The 22,728-nt window shown below is 36.9% G+C and overlaps 1 protein-coding gene across 3 annotated transcripts in view; it reads right to left on the bottom strand.

The window, feature by feature from the left end:
- The window catches only part of BRAF (B-Raf proto-oncogene, serine/threonine kinase), a 140,410-nt gene extending 125,774 nt beyond the window's left edge, over positions 1 to 14,636 (bottom strand). Inside the window, exon 1 of one of the 3 annotated variants that reach the window (XM_031455495.2) lies at positions 14,455 to 14,636. In XM_031455495.2, coding sequence (XP_031311355.1) covers positions 14,455 to 14,574 — 120 coding nt within the window. In that variant the 5' untranslated portion in view covers positions 14,575 to 14,636. The remainder of the gene's footprint in view (positions 1 to 14,454) is intronic. The other 2 variants (XM_064487290.1, XM_031455493.2) reach the window with 2 other exon arrangements.
- Between the last annotated feature and the right edge of the window lie 8,092 nt (positions 14,637 to 22,728).

The raw sequence follows: 22,728 nt of genomic DNA, 5'->3' as shown, positions 1-22,728 counted from the left end.
CCCTGCAAATGAAATCTTAAGCACAATTTCAATGTATTAACTTAAGAAATTGAACTACTTCGGTTGAAGCAGAAATTGCCTCCCTAACCCCATACAAGCTCAGTGACTTTCTTCCTTGCCACTCACTCCCCATCTTCAGAAAGTCCTCAAAATAACCTTAGAGCACCCAGTTTTTCATTTCTAAAGAGAAAAACAAAAACAAAAGAACTCTAGTTTTACAGAACTGAATAACACTGCTGTATAAATCAATATAATTTTGAAAACAAACCAGAAAGCTGTGGTTAAGAACTGAAGTCTAGAGAAGAAAACTGTCATATTCCAGGTGAGTGATAACTATTTGGACTAAGAGTAACTGAAAAAGAATACAGTAATTTAAATAGAAGTAAGCAATGAGAAAATAAATATAAATCCCACACAAGCCTTGACTTTTAAAAGGTCTAGAGCTATACTGATTAAAGTAGCCACTAGCCACATGTGACCATTTACATTTAAATTAATTAAAATTAAATAAAATTTAATTCCTCAGTTCCTCAGTCATACTACATACATTTTTTAAACATTTTTATTGATTTATAATTTTACAATGTTGTGTCAAATTCCAGTGTAGAGCACAATTTTTCAGTTATACATGAACATATATATATTCATTGTCACATTCCTTTCTCTGTGAGCTACCGTAAGATCTTGTGTATATTTCCCTGTGCTACACAGTATAATCTTGCTTATCTATTCTACAATTTTGAAATCCCGTCTATTCCTTCCCACCCTCCACCCCCTTGGCAACCACAAGTTTGTATTCTATGTCTATGAGTCTATTTCTGTTTTGTATTTATGCTTTTTTTTGGTTTGTTTTTGTTTTTTAGATTCCACATATGAGCGATCTCATATGGTATTTTTCTTTCTCTTTCTGGCTTATTTCACTTAGAATGACATTCTCCAGGAGCATCCATATTGCTGCAAATGGCGTTATGTTGTCGTTTTTTATGGCTGAATAGTATTCCACTGTATAAGTATACCACATCTTCTTTATCCAGTCATCCGCTGATGGATATTTAGGCTGTTTCCATGTCTTGGCTATTGTAAATAGTGCTGCTATGAACATTGGGGTGCAGGTGTCATCCTGAAGTAGGGTTCCTTCTGGATATAAGCCCAGGGGTGGGATTCCTGGGTACTACATACATTTTGAGGACACAATGTGGACATACTGGACAGCAGGGAGCATTTCCATCCTGACAGCTATTTTGAACAGTGCTGGTCTAGAGGGAGTAAACAGACATCAACAAAAAACCTATACTACAATATAGTAAGTAAAATGATACAGGTGTACTTCAGGATGTATAGAAGCACAAAGTAGATGTACCCAATTAGACCCTGGAAAGAGTTTAAGGAAGGCTTCCTACAATAAGTGAGCTAAGTTTAAAAGTTTGAGTGATAAGGACAGGGAAGGGAATCTGTATTACAGGCAGCAGAAAAAGCATGAGCAAAGACAAGTCAAATTTGGAGAGTGTTTAAAAGAAATTATGTCACTGTACAGTATAAAATTAGATAGCAGTAGTGGGGATGCCATTCTACATGGACAAGACAGTAAATATTCAATAAAATTTCAATAAAGAAATTATCAAGAGTGATTTTTAAAAATTAGTAACCCTTTCCAAATTTAGCTTAAATTCATAGCAGGATAATGGCAGACACTTCATGAAGAAGTAATAATTTATCTTCTATTTCCCAATGATTCTGTGTTTGAGAGTCAAAATGAGAATGACTCATATCAAGTATTGAATTGCCTTGGCAAGTTAACTTTGATCTGAGGACCTGCACCAAAATGTCAGAATGCCCACAATGCTGTCTGGACAACAGCAAGTAAAATACTAAGTAAAATAACTTAATTTTGCCTATCAATTTTACTGTTTATACCTGGTCCCTTCACTCTCACATGCTCCTGAACTTTGAACACCTTTACCTCTCTCCTTAAAACACCATATCCCCGATACTCACTCTGAGCTGATAACCTGGAGTCTCACTTCACCAAAAAACAAAACAAAACAAAAAACAAAACAAAACAAAACAAAACAAAACCTGGAAGAGAATATGTACAGACTCCCAGCATCACATCTACCTACCTATCAGCATGTGTCCACACACTCTGCCTTACCACCTATTAGCAAAGATACAGTATCTATGCTCCTACTGGGAGCCAATCTTTCTACTTGTAACTCAACTCTTCCCTCTTTTGCCTCTTCAGACATTGCTGCAGTAATTCTTCTCTCTCTCCCTCCTGAAATCATTGATGTTTTACTCCCTAATCGTTCATTCCTAACATTACATGCCCTTGTTTTTTCATCATTTAAAAAAATTCCTTGACCCACTTCCTTCATGGCCCCATTTCCCTGTTTCCCTTTATAGGAAGTCTTCACCATCTTCACTTCCCAGCCCATTTTCTCTTAAAATCACTCAATCAGGATATCTCCCTCAGTATCTTCTTGTGTAAATCACAAATACCACCAGTACCTTAACTCAAGTAGTAAATTCTTAGTCTTCATCTTATTAACCTAGCAGCATACACAACTGACCACTCTCTCTCTGTTAATAAACTTTCCTCATTTGATTTCCTACCTCACTGGTTACTCCTTCTTAGGTTCCTCCTCTTCTCTCCAGCCTTGGCTCTCTTCTTTTTCCTATCTATCCTCATTCCCTTGATGACCACATCAGTCTTACAGCTTTAAAAACCACCTAAATGCCCAAATTTAAGGTTGGCTAAATAATATAACAAATACAACCCAAATGTATAAGGACTTAAACACAATGTAAGTTTATTTGTTACTCATCTAATTATTTTAGGTGGTTAAACAGGCAAGGTGGTCCTTAGCCAAGCAGTTGAATCAGGAATCTAGGCTGGTGGACAGTCTACCATTTATAGCACATGGTTTCCAACTTACCCTAAGGATCATCTCTATACTAGCCAGCCAGCAGGGAAAAACAAGATGAAGATGTTGGTATGAACTAGACCTAGAATTAGTGCACCTCACTTGTGCTCATATTACATTAACCAGAACTCAGTCACATGACCACACCTAACTACAAGAAAGAAATGTCTTCCTTTATACTCAAAGAAAATAAGACACAGGTATAATGAACAGTCTCTGCCACTGAACCTTATTTCCAAATTCTAGACTCATACTTAACATTTTGGACATCGAACAGATATTTCAAACTTAGCATGCCCAAGACTGAATTCTTAGTCTGTGCCCTCCCCTTCTCCCTTGACGCCTCTCTTTCTTGCACATCTCACAATCTATCAACAAATGCTGTCAGCTGTACTTTCAAAACATCCAAAATCTGACCACTTCTCAATACTTCTGCTGCTACCTATCTGGTCTAGGGCACTGCCTTAGAGGACTGCAAGCTCCTCCTTGGTTCCCTGCTTCTACCCTTCCCGTTTACAGTCTATTCTCTACGTAGCAATCAGAGCAATCCTGTTTAAGTCAGATCATGTCACTCAGCTCTGGCTGCTCAAACTGTACTGCAATCCATTTCACTTAAAGTCAAAGTCCTCACAATGGCGTTTGGTCATGCCTGCACTCCTACCCCAACACCTCTTAGATTTCATCTCTTACTATTCACTTCCCTTCTCCAAGCCACTCAGGCAACTGTCGCCTCCTTGCTGTTCTTTGAATAGGTAAGGTTCATTTCTGACTCAGAACTTTTTAACTGGGTTCTTCTGTCTGAAATGATTTTCTCTGACCTCCTAAAATCTTTGTTTGAATGTCATCCTTCTCAGCTAAGGCCTTACCCTGGTCTCTCTATTTTAAATTGCAACCTACCTCCCCAAACCTTACATGTTCTTTCATTTTTCCATAGTACTTACTACCTTCAAACATACTACATAATTTTCATTTTGTGTGGCTGTCTGCCCCCACCTCACCCTACCCCCGCCACACATACAGAATGTAAGCTGGATAGGACAGAGATCTCTGTATTGTATTGTTTTCAAATGTACTCCTAAGTACCTAGATTACTACCTGGCATAGTAGACACTCAAATATTTATTGAATACACAAATACTTATTGTCCTATGAAATGACAATACAAAAGTCATCAATGTAGTTCTGGAAGGATGACAAGGCAAATGGTGAACCACAGCTTTAAAAATGCCAAAACACAAGTCCTAATACTTAACATTTTTTTCTATAAAGCCATGAAACACAGTCTTTCTACTATCATAGTAAGCAGTCTGACTTCTTTCCTATGAAATGCTTACCCAAAATATCTGTATGTTGCCACTCAGGTTTCTTTAATTCAATAGTGGTTTAAAGATAACATTAATGAAACATAGTCAACATTCAAAAAGTCCTTCTAGCTCAATCATCAGTCCTACATTAAGAACTGTCAACAGTTATTGACAACTAGCCCCCTGTGCTACGTATGGCACTCCACTTTTTTTTAAAAAATGCTATAAAAATTTCTGAAAGGAAAAATTTGAATATATTTATCTTTGTCTTGAAAACTGGCAGAAAAATAACACACTATAATTTTGTGAAGGTGTTTACATATTCAGAACCTCATTTTATTCTCATACAACTTCTATTATCCACTTATGTTCAGTGCATGAGGAAGGGCAAGAGGACAAGGATCAAGAGTTGCCAGCAAAGGGGAGGATATATAGCTCAAGTGGCAGAGCGCATGCTTAGCATACATAAGGTCCTGGGATCAATCCCCAGTACCTCCTCTAAAAATAAATAAATAAGTAAACCTAACTACCTTCGCTCCCCACTAAAAATAAATAAATAAATATTTTAAAAGGGGGGAGGGTATAGGTCAAGTGGTAGAGTGCCTGACTAGCATGCATGAGGTCCTGGGTTCAATCCCCAGTACCTCCTCTAAAAATAAATAAATAAATCTAATTGCCTCCCCGCCAAAAAAAGAAAAAGCAGGGGGGAGGAGGGGGGTTGCCAGTTAAAAGCAAGCACGTATGAATGGCTATGACACAGAACAGCTGCTACAACTCCATGATTAAACTTTTCTCTCAAATAAACATTCATGATAACCAATAACCAAAAGTCTATTTCATTAATACATATAGAAACTTTAAGTGCCAAACTCAGCAGTACAAAAATCATATGCAATAGAGAGTTGTCAAAAAGTTACATCGAGCTAAATTCTTATGAATAATGAAACTTAACTTGAGACTGTGTAACTTACTGTTAACATGAGAAGACATGTACAGGAAGACTATATGGGTAGAATATTTCAAATCTTAAAAGCAAGCATGTAAAAACTAAGATGAAATGAACACTTTCAGTAGTCACAGAATCGGAACATAAGGACTATACTGAATCATAATGACTTCTCTATCTGAAGTTCTCTGACACTATTCCCATGGAAATATAGTAATACAATGTGTAAAAAAAGAAATTTTGAATTATTCAGCAGTAATTAACAACAGTATATTATCTTTCTATAGTAAAAAAAATACAAGGTTAGGAAAGCAGTAATTGTTTGGGATTCACAGAAAAGATAGGATGTTTTTATAATAAATGGGAATTAAATTACCTTCATACAACATTACGGGAAATTATGCTAATAAGAACTCCTTAAAAATAATCATACCTACTTCAGACTCTTAAATTAGTAACTAGTTTCTTTCCGCTAAGCTACAGAGAGATTTCTAAATAGATAGTATAAACTTTAAAACAAAGGAAATGGGGTTAGACCCAACATGACAAAAGAAAAACAAAAAAAAGAGGTTCTATTAACTATTTATAATGTTACTATTGAAGCTAGTAATCCTTTTTAATAAAGTGCATCTATAAACCCAAACAGAAATTTATTTTGCAAAATAAATGCCGTAATGTAGGAAATAGTTAAAAATCCTAGGTCAACAGACAACAACCCCAAGCTGTATTTTAAACTGTTTCAAAATACTCAAAGGTAAATGACTAATTCAAAACATCTTAAAATTTTATTTAATTTAACTTGTTCTAAAAATAAAAAGTCAAACTTTTCTGTTTGTTATTAAAAGTTGTTTACTTAGTGCAAGAAAAAACATAAAACAAGAGTAGAGTATTTCTCAATTTAAACACAAGGCATCTTTTACAATAAGGAGATGCATACTTTTTTTTAAAACATACTAATTTTGGAACAACAGTTGAAAATAGTCTGCCAAAATGTTATGCTTCTCTCTCAAAGTGCCATTTCAAAATTTGTAAGGTAGCCAAATACAATTGGAATACTACTACTTACAACATGAACGAAGCCTGAACAGTATCTATCTTCCTAATTGTTTCAAGGCCCTGTACTGGTCAGGTATTCAAGACTTACACTCTTATGAACACATTTCCCGATTTTTTTGGCTTTTTAATTCTTAAAAGAAAATCACCAGAAATGACCAGAAATATCATTTTAGAGTGTAGGGAAGCCCTCCAGGCTCAGCAGCAAAAAGCTATCATCATTGCAATTTAAAGGGAGGTAAAGGGCCCAAGGGGTTCCAATGAAAAAGCAGAAATAAGACCAACAGCCACCATATGCTTATCCTTAGTGAAAACATAATTTAATGATGTCTCTAAGATTGACAAAGGTGCTAATTCTGGAACATCGCAGAACGCGACATAGATTTCAAATGGAAAAACTCATAATGAAGATGGAGAATAACATAGCTAGTTTTATACACTAGTATCTTCCACTATCTGATGGACATTTTCAGTGACTTTTTTGGTAAATAAACATCTTAATATATTCACTTTCAGCCATACACATCTTGATTACAGTTAATGTCTCTGAAATACAGTAAAAAAAGGATTATTATTGACTTTTTTGGTGCCACCTACTAAGAGATTTCCTTCATTTCTCATAAAGAAATTATTTTGGATAAAACATGTTTTCTTTACCTGCCACTTTTCACAACCTCACCACCAAATAATTCAAGATAGGGATGTGTTAACTATATACTGCAGTGAGTCTTAAGCTTTTTTGGAGAGTAGAAGACACCTTTGAGAACTGGAAGAAAATTATGGACCCTGTCATTTCAAAAGTATAATAGCACAAGAAATTAAAAAATCAGAAGTTCTAAAAATCCTATGAACTAGATCTACCTAATTTAAATGCTTAAAGCTACAGTAATCAAGACAGTGTGGTATAAGCCTAAGAGACATATAGATTAATAAAGCAGAATAAAAAAACTCACATACATAATCAACTGATTTCAATAAACGTGCCAAGGTAATTTAACATAAAAAGGTTAGTCTCATCAATGAAGGTGAAACAACTGGACATTCATTTGAGAAAGTATGAAGAAACCTGAACTTCTATCTCATACTATATATAAAAATTAACTCCAAATGGATCTAAAGCCTAAATGTTAAAGGTAAAACTGGAAGGCATCTGCAAAACACATATTTGATACAGAGAACTTGTATCCAGAATATATATATAGCACACTTATAACTCCCTAACAAGAAGTATTGAATAAAAAGCTTTGAATGGATACTTCACCAAAGAAAATATATGGACAGTAAATAACATATAAACCAAAGTCCAACATCATTATTCGGAAAATGCAAATTAAAATCACAATGAGCTTCTACTGCATACCTATTAGAGCAGCTAGAATGGCTAACATCAAGGCTGACAATACCAAATGTGGACAAGGATAGAGGCTGGAACTCTCATTCACTGTGGGAGGCAATGCAAAATGGTACTGTCACTTAAGAAAAGTTCGGCAGTTTCTTATAAAGTTAAATACATACTTACCATATGACCCATCAATCCAACCTCTAAGTCCTCACTCAAGAGAAATGAAAACCAGTGTCCATACAAAAATCTGAACCTAAACATTTGCAGCAATTTTATTTATAATTGCTGAAAACTAGGAACCCTACTATCCATCAACAAGTAAATGTAGAAATAAACTGTGCTACATTCATACAATAGAATACTACTAAGCAATAAACAGAAACTAATTACTGATACATGCAACAACATGGGTGAATCTCAAAATAACAAACTAAATGAAAGAAGCCAAATATGTAAGACCACATAATGCATGATTTCTTTTAGATGACTTTTTGGAAAAGACATAGCTAGAGGTCAGACCAGTGTTTGTCAAGGACTGATGTGGGGTGGGGAGCAAACTGAATGCACAGAGGAAAGAGGCAACTTCAGGGGACGATGGAAATGTTCTCTATCTTGATTATGGCAGTAGTTACATGACTATATACTCATCAAACTGTACATTTTAAATGGTACATTACAGTATGTGTAAATTATATTCCAATAAACCTAATTTTAAAAAAAGCAATTATAAACTTTCTATAAAACTCTAACCCCGCATCTTAATTCCAAAACCTTAAATATGATATAGTCTCCCGTAGACCAGGAGTTTGAATACTTTGGCCCATGAACTAAATCTGGCCCACCACCAGAACAGAACCTCTTAAAATTGCATTACAATTAAAATTATATTGTTTTCAAGATCTCTTATCACCAAGCTTAGTTAAGCTGTGTAATTATACTAATGTATTGACTAAGAAGTATTTTGGGATGGAGTATCCTTAATGAGGTCCACTGTATTAAAACACATCTTTATGAATCATGCCAAACCAGGTTGTATTACATCATATTTTTTGTACAGCTCACAAGCTAAGAATGGTTTTTACATTTTTAATGAAAAATAAAATCAGAAGACTATTTCATGACACATGAAAATTATATGAAATCAAAATTTCAGTGTCCATAAAGAAGTTTTATTGGAACACAATCATGCTCATTCATCTACATATTATCTATTAGTTGGTTTTGTGCTATACCACCATTGTTTAGTCTGTGAGTCCCTGAGACAGAGACAAAGTTAGACCCATAATACCTAAAATATTTACCTAAAATATTTGATCCTTTACAGAAAGTTTGCTAACTGCTGCCTTAGACCCAAGTTGTTGAAACTTTTTACTCAGATTATTACACTTGGGGAGATTCATATCAGGCACAAATCTCTCTTCCACACACAGTAGCTCTAAAATTTTTACAGCCATTTAACGCTATTTTCAAGGAAACCAACATGTAAAGCAGATAAATGAAGAATTTCAATAATTAAAGAGTAGGAAGACTAAATAGAGCCTTTGGTAACCTCTGAAGAAGGTCCTTGAAACCCTCAAAGCAGTGTTTTTCAAACTGTCTGTTGCAACCAGCTGGTTGTCAATCTAGTAAACTCATTTCATGAGTAGCATAAAAAAAGAACTGAATAGTATAGAAAATAGAATGCATTGTATCTAATAGGGTTTCATTCACTAATTTTTTAAATTTTTTAATTGAAAATATAGTTAATTTATAATATTATATTACTTCCAGGTGTGTAACATACTGATTCAAAATTTTTATAGATTATTTTCCATTTAAAGTTATTATAAAATATTCACTATATTCCATGTTTATACACATTAACTAATTCTTTCACTAAATATCCGAGTACCTATGTGCCAGATGAGGATTAAAAAATTTACAAAACAGATAAAAATTGCTTCATGTATGTAGGTATTAAAATCTGTATGTCTTACCATGGTAATGTATTTTTTTTTTTTGGTAATGCATTTTTTTTAAATGGTGATAGAGCTCTGCAGTAATTTGAAAACCATCATCCTAAGGTATATGTTTGTCCCCAAAGTCCTGTCAATAACTGCAGTTATGTTTCAAGAATGAAAATGATGTTTCATTTGATGTTACAGAGCTTCCAGAAGGAAGAAAGTTAATTGCGTTCAGAGCAATTTTTATATTCTTTATCAAGGGCATTCCCAAGACCCCCCCCCCAAAAATGTAATGTTACTGATCACCAGTTTCCCTCTATATACATCTTCCTGATTTCAGAAGGAAAAGAATAACTTATCTATTTTGAATTCAAAAGTTCTGTAACTGTTGCTGATCCTGACTTTACAGAATAACCAATATAGATGAAATAGGCAAAGACAATGAGTAAAAGCCTTAAAACAATTCAACTTTCAAGGAAGACAAAATCCAGTAAGAGCTACTGACAAAGCCTTATTTCAATAACAGTTTGAGGCAAAAATATAGGAAGTAAAGGAACATATTGAATTTCATAAAGGAAAGGGATTATGACAGAAAATGTTTACTCAGTAAGTACTCAGCTAAATTAACATCAAGGTGTCAAAGAAAACAAAATGCACTCTTGCAATTCTAAATAAAAAGAGAAAATATCTTTATTTTATGGTTGGAGAAAAAGGAAGAACACTAAGTAGCTGCCTTCAGCAAGGTAAACGTGAGGTCTTAGAAGACGCTAAAAAAGCAACGTAGCCTGCTCCCTCCCTCTCTTCCCAACCACTCATAGAACATAGGTTTCCAGTTGTTATGACCTGATCAGCTTCCTTATCAGGAAAGTAAGTAAAAGGTAATGAAGACAAGTCAGACTTCTCTAGCCTGTTATCCTAATATAATTTTTTTGGCCTATTATCTAATACAACTAAATCGCTTGCTCTCAGGTTTTGCTACATTCAAGGATTCAAGTACCCAGTTCCAACATTCCTTTCTTATCCATGTACTGACAATCAATTCCTTTAATAGCCAGCACATGTAAGTGATTTGATATTAATTTTCTAAAGAAAAGAAAAGGTGAGTGGATGCCCAGAGGAGGGAGTTCACTAAATGATAAGAGAGAAAGTATACAGAGAGGGAACACTAGAAATACCAAAGAGACATTTTATGCTTTTGCCTCACGGGCATGTTCTGTCCACCTTCGAATGTATCTAGACAAGTATTACTAGCAGCAATAGTCAGAACTGCAGAAACAGACAGCTTAATGGGACTACCAATTTTTAAAATAATGATGTAACCCAACCTGGTTTGGCATGATTCATAAAGATGTGTTTTAATACAGTGGACCTCATTAAGGATACTCCATCCCAAAATACTTCTTAGTCAATACATTAGTATAATTACACAGCTTAACTAAGCTTGGTGATAAGAGATCTTGAAAACAATATAATTTTAATTGTAATGCAATTTTAAGAGGTTACCTTCTACAAAAATACAACACAAGAATAGTTAATAAATATCACAACCTAGCACTTTTTTAAATAAATGTATTTTTATGCCATATGGTCTCATTATCCCATATTACCCCATATAGTAATAGAAAGGAACATCAGGGAAATATAAATGCTCAGAAGTAAGTGTTTAATGTCAAAGTATAAGCACATTTGGTAAATATTTAATAAGCTGTCATTTACCAGAATATTCCATTTTGAGCAACTATAAATACAAATATAGGACATGAAATGTATTCACTTCCCAACATAATTTTAAAAATTAAGTCTACACTCTATGTTCAAGATATTTGATAACAAGAATTAAAAAGGGAGAAACAACCTAATGTAAAAAAATTTTTTTACTTAAAATCAGTGTATCTGATATGCAAAATGTTTTGCCATATTGCAAAGTTAAAAAATATTAGAAAACCACATACATTGTTATTATTCAAACATAAAGAGCATACGGATATACACCAAAATGTTTATAGTAATTATAACTGAGTGGCAAGATTTTAGATAATTTCTAAAAACTTTCTGAACTTACAATTTTCTAATTTTTCAATAATGAAAGTGCTTTCCCTTCAAGAAACTTTTTAAAACCTGTATTTTACTGTCAAGTAAGGTAATTCTTGAGACTAAAATGTGTCATTTACACATGAACTTTTTACATTTCTTTCCATGCACTTGACAATTGTAAGATATCTCTTTAAGTCCATATAAGGAAGACAGTTCAATTAAAACACTATAGTACATTTTAGTTTCCACTGAGTTAACAAATACCAATTTCAAATTTTAAATTATTTCTTGGAGGAATTTATTCTACCATAACATTGGTATCTATATTTAAATGAGATTCATTTTTAATCATTTACTCTCCCCATCCCCAGTCAAATACATTTATTATAAGCTCTTACAAGAAAATATGAAGGAAAAACTAGTATACATCACTAACCATTAAAACCTGGGTGGAGGAGGCAGTGAGAAAACACTTCTAACTAATGAAAACTAGTTAAAGAGTATCCTTATGATTTTAAGAGACAGAAATATGCTTTCCAATTATTGCCAATTTAAACCTGAATTCATCTAGCCTAGCAGTTCTCAAGCATTGATACATGAGAACTGCCCAGGATGTGTGCCAAATACAAAAACTCATGGCCCTAATTCTCACCTACTGAATCAGAATCTTCAGAGGGTTAAGTCAAACAATCTAGCCCTTTCAAATAAGATAGCAGACACTGTACATAAGAAAAGCCTTCTCTGTATCATGGCAAACCGTTCTAAGAACTCTGAAACAAAGTTCTCAATGAAAACAATGTTATAAGAGAATTACAAATTTTATACTCCATACCAGTTAATTTATCCATTCTTCTAGATACAGTTCAACATCACACATGCACTAGAGTAAAGCAAGCCTAGAGGCACCTGTGCCTGGTAAGACAAAGGCATATCCGATTCATGGAAAAAATAGACAACAGATGTGACCTCTAGTATTTATCCATTAAAAACAATGTATCCTAAAAATAAATTTCCATGTCAACGGAACAAAGCTGTTTATAAATACGAAGGAATGTGGAGGTGTGGGGAAGACAAGAGGAAGCTTCAGCAAGTTAAGTACCAAAAGCCAGGAAACAAGGCAGAATGAATGGCAACTGGGGACAAGGAAAACAGAACAAACTAGGAAATGGAAGAAGGGAAGATCCTTAGAATCCAAGAAGTTGGGGGAAATGAACAGATATTAGAGGAAACTGATCTGAGCAGAATGCCAACTTAAAAGTAAGTGGAAAGTGGTGTAATATTTTAAGAAAGAATTTTAAAAATGAGAAATTTAGATGAGATCAAATGATGGTACAGAACACATCCTGAGCATAGATGAAAGTGGTATAAGAGGATGAAAAACAAACATTAATCTGAATAAACTGATACTGAATACAGCAAGCATACTGAATGAATCTCCAAAGTAAAGATGATGAAGCAGGAAAAAGAGAACTGTGTAGACAGAAGAAAGAAGGAGACGTTGTAAGAATTGAGAAACAAAATATAAGTACCGCAGCAGGAAGGAAAGAACTTTGAGCAAAGTCAACGGAGTAAGTCACGTTATCTAATCAATAACTGTAAAGCACAGTTATTATACCATACATTATCTCATTATTTGTAACGTATAATGTATCTTATTTTATGTAATAAAATACCAAATACTAAACATAATAAATTTAATGTAATAAAAACCGAAGTGTAAATAAAGTAATTTGACAAGGTGATAAGAGGCTGAATAATGCAAAAGCAAGCTGAAAGAAGCAAGGAGTAGAGGAAAAAGTAAAAGAAAAAAATTGGGACAAAAAGGAAGACAACCGAAAGAAATTAAACAAACAAACAACAACAAAATGGACAGGAGTAAACAAAGAGGTGTGAATGCACCATGGAAGACTAAAAAGTGCCAGTAGTGCAAGTGAAACCTGATGGAATCTTGACGGCTTCAGGATTCCGAAAGCAACTAGCTCCAAAGCGTCCAGGAAGATTTGTGACGATAAAAAAAAAAAAAGATAACAATATCAGGGAGCGGTGGAATGAAGTTAGAGGGCCTCAAGAGGACTAGGGTAAGAGAACTGCAAAAATGGTCTTAAGTACAAGCTGAGGTTAGAAGGCAGGCAGGTCTGACCACTGGCAAAGGAGCGGGGCGGCAGATAGGAATGGGATGGGGGTTACCAGTCAGCAGACAGAGCACTGACAAACATTAGGAACCGGGAGCGTGAGACTGGGATGGAAAAAAGAACGGAAATAGTGGCATTTAGGATTGAAAAAGTAAAGACTAAATCAAAACCATCCTTTGGTTAAACAGGTGAAGAGAAATCTACCCCCCCCCCCCCAAATAAGTAGAGAAGTGGAAGGGAAGGCAATGGCCTGAAAAGGGGGACAGTCGGGGAGAGCAGATAAGGAATGATGCGCCCATCATCACCATGACCATGTAATAACTACACACAACATTAACTCGGGCTGAGGTCCGGGCCCCGGCTACTAACCTACATCTCCCACCCGGATGCCGCCGCCAGACTCCCAGCCCCCCACCCAAAATAAAGAAAACATCTAGGAGATGCGAGGCTGACTACCTTCAGCAAGCCGTGACCTTCTCGGACCAACCCTGAGTCTCGCCCCCTATTGATAGCCTCCTGCTCAACCACCGCTGCCCGAACCTCTCCGTCCCCAAGTGAGGGCCAGGGAAACCCCCCAGGACCATTGTGTGTGTTTACGTAGCGAGGAGCTGCATGACGGAGAGGGTCAGGGGGGAATGCTCGTCTCCCAGCCCGCAGAGTCCAGAGGAGAAGGTGGCTGAGGGCACCAGAGCCCCCACCGCCACCTCCTTTACCCAAATAAACACCATCCAGCCGAGCCCCGAGACGGGAGGGGTGTAGGGAGCGCCGGCACTCACCTCCTCGGGAATGGCAGGGTCCGCAGCCGAAGAGGCCGCAGCGCCGGCCTCGGGCTCCATGTCCCCGTTGAACAGAGCCTGGCCCTGCTCCGCGCCGCCACCGCCGCTCAGCGCCGCCATCTTATAACCGAGAGCCGGGCCCGAGCGACCGCTGCTGGGCGGGGAGGGGGAAGGGAGGCGGAGGGCGGGGGGAGGCGGAGGCGGAGGGCGGGGGGCGGCGGGGAGGGACGGCCCTGGCGGCGCCGGCGGCGGGAGGGCACCTGGGCCACCTCGGGAACCGGCCTGCGGCCCCCGGCGGAACTGAGCCTGAGGGGATTGGGGGAAGGACGCCAGGCGGGGGGCGGGGGCAGGGGGCGGAGACGACTGGAAGTCGCCGCGGCAACGGCGTCACCCTCGTGTCACGGTCGTGACGTCACCCGAGCTGCGTGACGTGGTCCTCGGCGCGCCCTCGCGCCGCCGTCAGGGGAGGGTGCCTTCCCCCCTGCCCACCCTGCCGCTCACGCGTTTCCTCCGCTCCGGCGTTTCCATGGCTCCGATTAATTCTCTTCTCGTCCTAAGCCTGTTCTGTAATGTTGGCTTTACTAGAAGAGGAGGGTGGTGTTCGAGGAGAAGTTGAAATCCTAGAGGGAGGAGGACGGGAAGCCCATACTACTTGTGTTATCTCCATTACAACGCATGTTTCTGTGTCATAAAAATAAGACTTGAAACCCCAAGGTTGAAACAGCCAAGCAGGATTTGATAGAGATATATTTAGGAAAAGCCAGATTATCAGAATGATGCTTGTATCCTTTTCATTAAAGGATTTGGCCTGTTAAAGTGGGTCTAAATGGAAGTCTAAAAGCTTTTTTTTTTTTTTTCATCGTTTAGGAATAAAATGTTTTCTTTTAGTGTGTTTTCGTTTTCCAGATTCATTCATTTAACAAATGTCAGTGAAGCACTTTCCAAGTGCTAAGGCCTGCAGAAGGCACAGAGCATTCTAGGCATCTGAAGCATCAAAAGTTTAATCATTATTTTCGAGCAAATTATTCAAAATGTTTTAAATGCTTTTGAGTCGTTCATAAACAGAATATTCTAAGGCATTCTTAGAGCAAAAAGTGCATGAAAACAAGAGAGGAGCGGTAAATTACTTTTGAGAGGCCGAATTACAGAATGGAATAAAAGAAACCCAATTCATTATTTAAAATACATTTATTTGAAAGGAAGGGGGAACTTGCAGGGGAAAGAAATTTAAGGAAGGGAGAAACAGGAGTGAGAGACTGGAAGTTATTGTGAGCTCCTAATGGTGTGCAGTTAAAAATCACACAGAAAACGAAACATCAAGTCATGAGGAGCTTTAAATGTACTTCCCATGGGGGGAAGGTTACCAGAGTCCTTCCTGGATTCACCATGATTGAAGAGGTAGAAAGCTGTCCTCCTGACTTCTGAAGCAGAATATCTGTGTACCGATAGGGTCAACATGAGCTCAGGAGCTGATCCTTACTCCCAAGGTAAGGAGTTGTGTGTGAGGCTGCTTGAATAATCAGAATACTAGTATTCGCCTACATTGAAAAATACAGAATATAACCTACTGAATGAGCCTGGCATGCTTTGTTAGCTTCATTGTACTTTCCCTTCCAGGAGAAAAGTCTTGAGGCACTAAATTTAAATCAAAAGGTGGCTTGACAAAAGTAGTGTAAATGAAGATGCCCATAAGGGATAATGTCATCAAGATATACTAGTCTGAAGAGCCCTTCTTTACTATAAAGTAATCTAAATGGACTAAAATAGAACCAGCAGCCAGTCATGGCACCTTTCCTCCTTGATACCATCAGAAACACAATTGGCAGAGTTTTTTTGTTTGTTTGTTTGTTCTCTAAAGTCCTATTTCATTTTTGAAAAATCAGCCCCTAGAACTATATCATTATAACACTTTGTAACATTAAAACTCCTAAGATTTTTTTTCCCATTGGTTCCGTTTTAAACTAGAGCCTTCTTTATCATTAACAATCAGTACATCATATCTTACATGATTTTTTCTCCACAGAGTGGCTGATCTCATTCATTTAATGTCGATTCTTGTTAGCTTTCATTCAATATTCTTTCACACCTTGTCTTCAAATTCTGGATATATCTTATTTGATTTCCCTAGGCCATTCTAAAGTCCTATAGGATCCAGTTGGGAAAATACAGAGAAAGCCTGTACTTTGGAGTCCAAAGACGGGGATTATAGTGTCAGCATGGCACATCTTGGCTGTATAATCTCAAGGCTGGTAAGCATAAATCCCACTTTGTTGTTGTTTCCATCTATAAAATGAGGGTAGGAATAATGCCAGTCCATCCTACCTATCCGTGTCATTGTGAGAATCAAATGTAATAGTTCTGCCCTTTACAAAATATAAAGTTACCGCTCGGGTCAGAATTCAGACAGGGCATAGCAAAGTTGGCTTGTTTGTCCTCCATGATGTTTGAGACCTCAGCTGGGAAGACGGAAAGCCTAGAGGCATCTCAATGGTAGGGGACTGAAATTATCTGGAGGCTTATTTCCTCATATGTCTGGTAGTTGAAGCTGGGACCTCAACTAGGGCAATCAGGCAGAATACCTAAACATACCCTGTCTTCACATGGCCTGAACTTTCTCATAGCATGGCTGCCTCAGGGTAGTCAAACTTCCAACAAGGCAGCTGAGGGCTCCATACTCGGATTCCTGTACACAGGGTGGAAGCTGTATTGCATTTTATGACCTAGCTTCCAAAGTCATACGGCATCAGTTCTGCTGCATTTTACTGAATACAGGTAAGTCACAAAGTCCAGCTCAAATTCATGGAGAGGGGACATAGAGCCCACCTCTCAATGGAAGAAGTGTCAAAGGATTTATGGACATGTTTAATTTACATGTTGTGTTTAGAATAATGATCTAGTGGGGGAGGGTATAGCTCAGTGGTAGAGCGCATGCTTAGCATGCACAAGGTCCTGGGTTCAATCCCCAGTACCTCCATTAAGAATAAATAAGTAAATAAACCTAATTACTTCCCCCTCCCCAAAAAACAACAAATGAAAAAGAATTGCTAGAGTAATGAACTAGCTACTCTGTAGAAAAGGCTATATCCTCAGCTTCTCCTGAGGGGATTCTACACTTCAACTCTCTCCCTTTTATTACTGAGAATCACCGAGACATATCTCAGTATGGAAATAAAGAAGCCCTTACCTTCTTTCTTTAGCTTCTGAGGCCCCCACTGCCTGCAAAAATAAATACAGGTCGTTGGCCGTGGGACACAGCCTAACTCTCTCCTCTTGGGCATTTCCCCCAGATCCCAGTGCTGCCATAGGCAGTACTGATGTGCTGAAACCCTCCACACAAAACAGTGGCACTGTGTTCTTGGAGCCTATGATGAGCCAAGCCAGTCTGTGTCGAGCAGAAACAGAAATAACACCTCCCTTTTGTGTTACAGTGTGCCATATGGGCATCAAAGCAGTATTATCCTGCGTTCTAGAGTCTCACAGACATTTTAGTCAACACAGTCCTTTTAGCTTTTGCTCACAGTCCCCTTTTCCCCTAGAGCCTTTCAAGTATTCACAGGAAGTTGGAAAACAGATCTAGGTGAGAAGCACAACTCAGAACATTGCTCCAGTTGATAACTGAGACTCTGTTAGGAAGCCTTGCTGATATGTCTGACCCTCTCTTCCCCAGAGATGAGTTATTTCCAGCTGGTGCTTCCATCCTGAATTCTGTGTTGTAATAGGCACTGAATAGTCCCACCCATCAGCCAGACTTGCCTAGCCAGGTCTGTTCCCACATTAACAGGGTCAACTACTAGAAAACAGATAAACAGCCTCTAGGAAGTTTCTGTAGCTCCAACTATGTTCAATGCTGTATAGCTGATCACAGTTTAATATTTTCTTTATGAATCAAAGTCATCATTATGAATAACACATCCTATATTATTTAATAGAAGGCTACTCTCAGGAGCTATTTAGGTGTGAGTAGAAAATAGAATCATAGAGTTGATTCAACACAACCTTCCCACTGAGAGATACTTGGAATCTCTTCTGTGGGATTCTAGACTCTGTCCAAATACTTTAGTGATGGGGACCTCACTAACACAGTACATTCAACTGTAACTGTTTTTTTTCTGAAGTTGAATCAAAATCCTCCTCTTTATGACATAAATATTCTGGTTTGAGTTTTGCCTTATAGAGGAACATAGAATAAGTCTGTTTCTTATTCTGTGTAACTGCTTTCAAATAATCGAAGGGAGTTCTCTCAAAGCATTCTCTCTTCTTTCTGTGTAATCTTTTCAATGTTTCTCTTAAAATGTGGTCCCATGAGTTGAACACTGTTCCAGATTTGGTCCAACCAACAAATGAATAGAATCTCTGATTGCAATAACCTAGAAACTATACTTTTGTCAATACAATCAAAAATCATATAAGCAACACCCGCATTGATATATATGAAGCTTATTGTCAACAAAAAACCTTTGTTGTTTTTTATATAAAATGCTATTATATCAAGTCTAAATTTTCAGTCTTTTCAACATGGGACATCTCTTTTACTGAACTCACATTTCTCAGACTTTAATTCTCGAAGGAAGACCTTGTTTTTAAATTTGTGAGATTTATTAAGATATTATATTTCTAACATTTACCAAAGGATGTTTTTATAAATATGTTATTTCATCTTATAACATCTTACTTACACTACTCTTGGATGTGTTACTAAGATAGAGAGTTCTTTGAAATATTCTTTGTGAATTTGGTAATCTGGGATGTTAAATTTTTAAAGTTTGCTTTTATTGCAAGGTGCAGTAGACTCTATACAGTGTGCCACCTTTTGGCAAGAAACAAGAGGAAACTATATATATGTATATACACACACATATATAATGAATTATATGCTGAAATCTGTATAATGAATGTGTATATGGGAAACTATATCTGTATAATGAAAATGGTACCTGATAAGGGATGATTAAGAGCAGGATGGAGGAGATAGGACGGGAGTGAGACTTCTCTGGGTATACCTTTTAATATAATTTTACTTTATGAGATATGTAAATAAATGAAACAGTAAAATCTAACCAAATAAACCTAATTGTACATAAAATTGATAACACAGCTACACAGAGAAATGATTAATTCAAGTAGCTTTTGAATGTACTTTTCTGACTGTAGACTATGGTTTATTTGCACTGTTTTAAATTAGCTAAACTGAAAGTGTTTTCCAGAATCCTCTTCCATCATGTAAGACCTACTTACCATCTCCTTAAACATATCCCATGAGAGGATCCAAAGCATATTCTCTTCACCAAAGATGTAGGAAATGGATTTGTGAAGGTAGTCCTTAGAGCTCTGTGTTGGCTGTTTTCTGTAAGCCAGAAATTACAATAACCGTTCCATTTCAACGGGGTGTGCTTTTAACTGTGGTGAAGGGCCCCCGCTTCTCCTGCAGGACTCCCGTCACTGGAGTTGTGATAAGAGTACCAGACAGAGAGAGTCTGACTTATACTCCAGTCCCTCCTCATGGATTCCAGCTCAGCCTCACAGATTTCACTTTTTCCTTGCTTTTCCCACTTCACTTCCATCTTTCCTTCTTTCCTGTCTGCCTGGAGGATTTTATGTTCCTGCAGCAGACCCAGAAACACTAGCCTCACTATGAATGTTTAACCAGCTCCACAGTTGCATAAGATCAAATCCCTATAATAAATTCCTTATTATTTACATTTCCTAGTGCTTCTGCTTCTGCTTAAGTACTGACTGGAATATATTCTAAAAACAAAATTCACTACAAATAAATCTTTAAGTTTATTTAGATTTATTATTGATAGTGGTCTTGGTTTTATAATTCTGGAACTCTTTGTATTTATTGTGGCCTAGAGCAAATGAGTACATATATTAATATTTGGAATTGGTTCTTATGGTGGAAAAATTAGAAACACATGGAACAGAGGAAGTTGAAGAAGAACCCTGTGGTGTTGGACTTGAATTGGAAGTAGCAGTATTAACATAGGATTTAGGAGGCAAATATGTATCTCGACACACATACACATACAGAGACACATTGTATAATTTTATTAAGAATCTTGAAGTGTAGTTGATTTACAATGTTGGTTTCAGGTGTACAGTAAAGTGATTCAGTTATATATATATGTATGTGTATATATATATATGTACATATATATATATATACACATTTTTTTCAGATTCTTTTCCATTATGTTATTACAAGATATTGAATATAGTTCCTTGTGCTTTACAGTAGGTCCTTGTTGTTTATTTTATATAATGTGTCTGTTAATCCCCAACCCCTAATTTGTCCCTCCCCACCATTTTCCCTTTGGTAACCATAGTTTGTTCTCTATGTCCATGAGTCTGGTTTTGGTTTGTAAATAGAATTTGTATCGTTTTTTGTTAGATTCCACATATAAGCAATATGATATGATATTTGTCTGACTTCACTCAATATGATAATCTCTCGGTCCATTCATGTTGCTGCAAATGGTATTATTTCATTCCTTTTTATGGCTGAGTAATATTCCATTGTATATATACACCACATCTTCTTTATCCAGTCATCTATTGATGGACATATAGGTCATTTCCATGTCTTGGCTATTGTAAATAGTGTTACTGTGAACATTGGTGTGCATGTGTCTTTTTGAATTGTAGTTTTCTCTGGATATATACCCAGGAGTGGGATTGCTGGATCACATGGTAACTCTATTTTTAGTTTTTTAAGGAATCTCCATATTGTTTTCCACAGTGGCTGTACCAAATTACATTCCCAACAACAGTGCAGGAGGGTTCCCTTTCCTCCACACCATCTCCAGTATTTATTGTTTGTAGACTTTTTAATGATGGTCATTCTGACTGGTGTGAGGTGATACCTCATTGTAGTTTTGATTTGCATTTCTCTAATAATTAGCAATATTGAGCATCTTTTCATGTGCCTGTTGGCCATCTGTATGTCTTCATTGGAGAAATGCCTATTTAAATCTTCTCCCATTTTTTGATGGGGTTGCTTTTTTTCTCTTACTGAGTTGTATGAGCTGTCTATGCATTTTTATTTATTCATATCTCCTTCCTAGCTTCACAGTATGAAGTGTTACTCCTCATTTTGATACTGTTAGCTGTTTCCTTTTCCTTGAAAATCTCTATTGCCTTAGATTTCATGACTCCACACATTCCTGGTACTCCTCATAAAAGGTCATAAAAAAATTCTTTCTTGGTTTCCTTTTTGGGGTCAGCTTTCACCTTTGCAATTTAACTGTAAGTATAACCTGGGGTTCCATCTTTTGTTGTTTTTTTTTCTTATGGAGCTCCTTTTGTCCTCTTATCAATTCCATTAGTTTTATTTACAATGATGACTTCTACATCTATATCACAGTCTAGGTATCTCCACCTGGCCTCCACCTTCAGTATCCAACTGCCTACTAGATGTCTTCACCTGAATATGTCAGACACTGCAGACTCCACACATCCCAAACTAAGCACCACACTCCCCACTTTCTGCTTCAACAGCTGCTCATCCTGTATTTTTTTAAAATCTCAATTGATGGCACCACATTTTTACTTTCTTACTTAAATATAAATATTAATTGTATACTTTATTCTCTGATGTAGAAATAACAAAAATCTTTGAGTTGATTCCCATAGTATTTTTTTTTAGTAATTGAATTCAGTTATTTCTGAATTGGTAAATTATCTCTTCACCTTCACATGTTTTTCATTTTAGGTGTCCTCCTATGAAAAATCTGGATCTTTCTCTTTTAAAATTCTTTTATTCATTACTTTGAGAATTTTTTTAGCTGCCTTTTTTGCTCCTGGTTTCTGGTTTCAGCATCTGCCATGATCACTTCCCTGCACTTTTAATGACTCAACATTAGATGATTTAAGGCAAATGTTAATTTAATGTTATTATTTTGGGAGGCAAATATCCTAATTATTCAGACCCTGTATTATATATATAAAATATATGCATAGACATACATATGTATATACACAGACACATAAACACACACAGTTCACCCCTGAACAGCTGTATGGGGGTTAGGGGTGCAGACCCTCTGCGAAGCTGAAACTCCAGGTATAATTTATGGTCAGCCCAGTATCCGTGGTTCCTCCATATCCGTGATTGTGCACCCGCACATCAACCAGCCATGGATTGCATAGTATTGTAGTATGTGCTATTGAAAAAAATGTGTGTATAAGTGGGCCCACGCAGTTCTCACCCATGTTGTTCAGTGGTCAGCTATATAAACATCTCTTTCGCACTTTTCAGAATTAGTGTGGTTTTGT

Source organism: Camelus dromedarius, chromosome 7 (genome assembly GCF_036321535.1).
Source record: "Camelus dromedarius isolate mCamDro1 chromosome 7, mCamDro1.pat, whole genome shotgun sequence".
Taxonomy (NCBI): domain Eukaryota; kingdom Metazoa; phylum Chordata; class Mammalia; order Artiodactyla; family Camelidae; genus Camelus; species Camelus dromedarius.
Note: the sequence above shows the minus strand (reverse complement) of the source record. Positions and strands in the feature narration are given on the sequence as shown.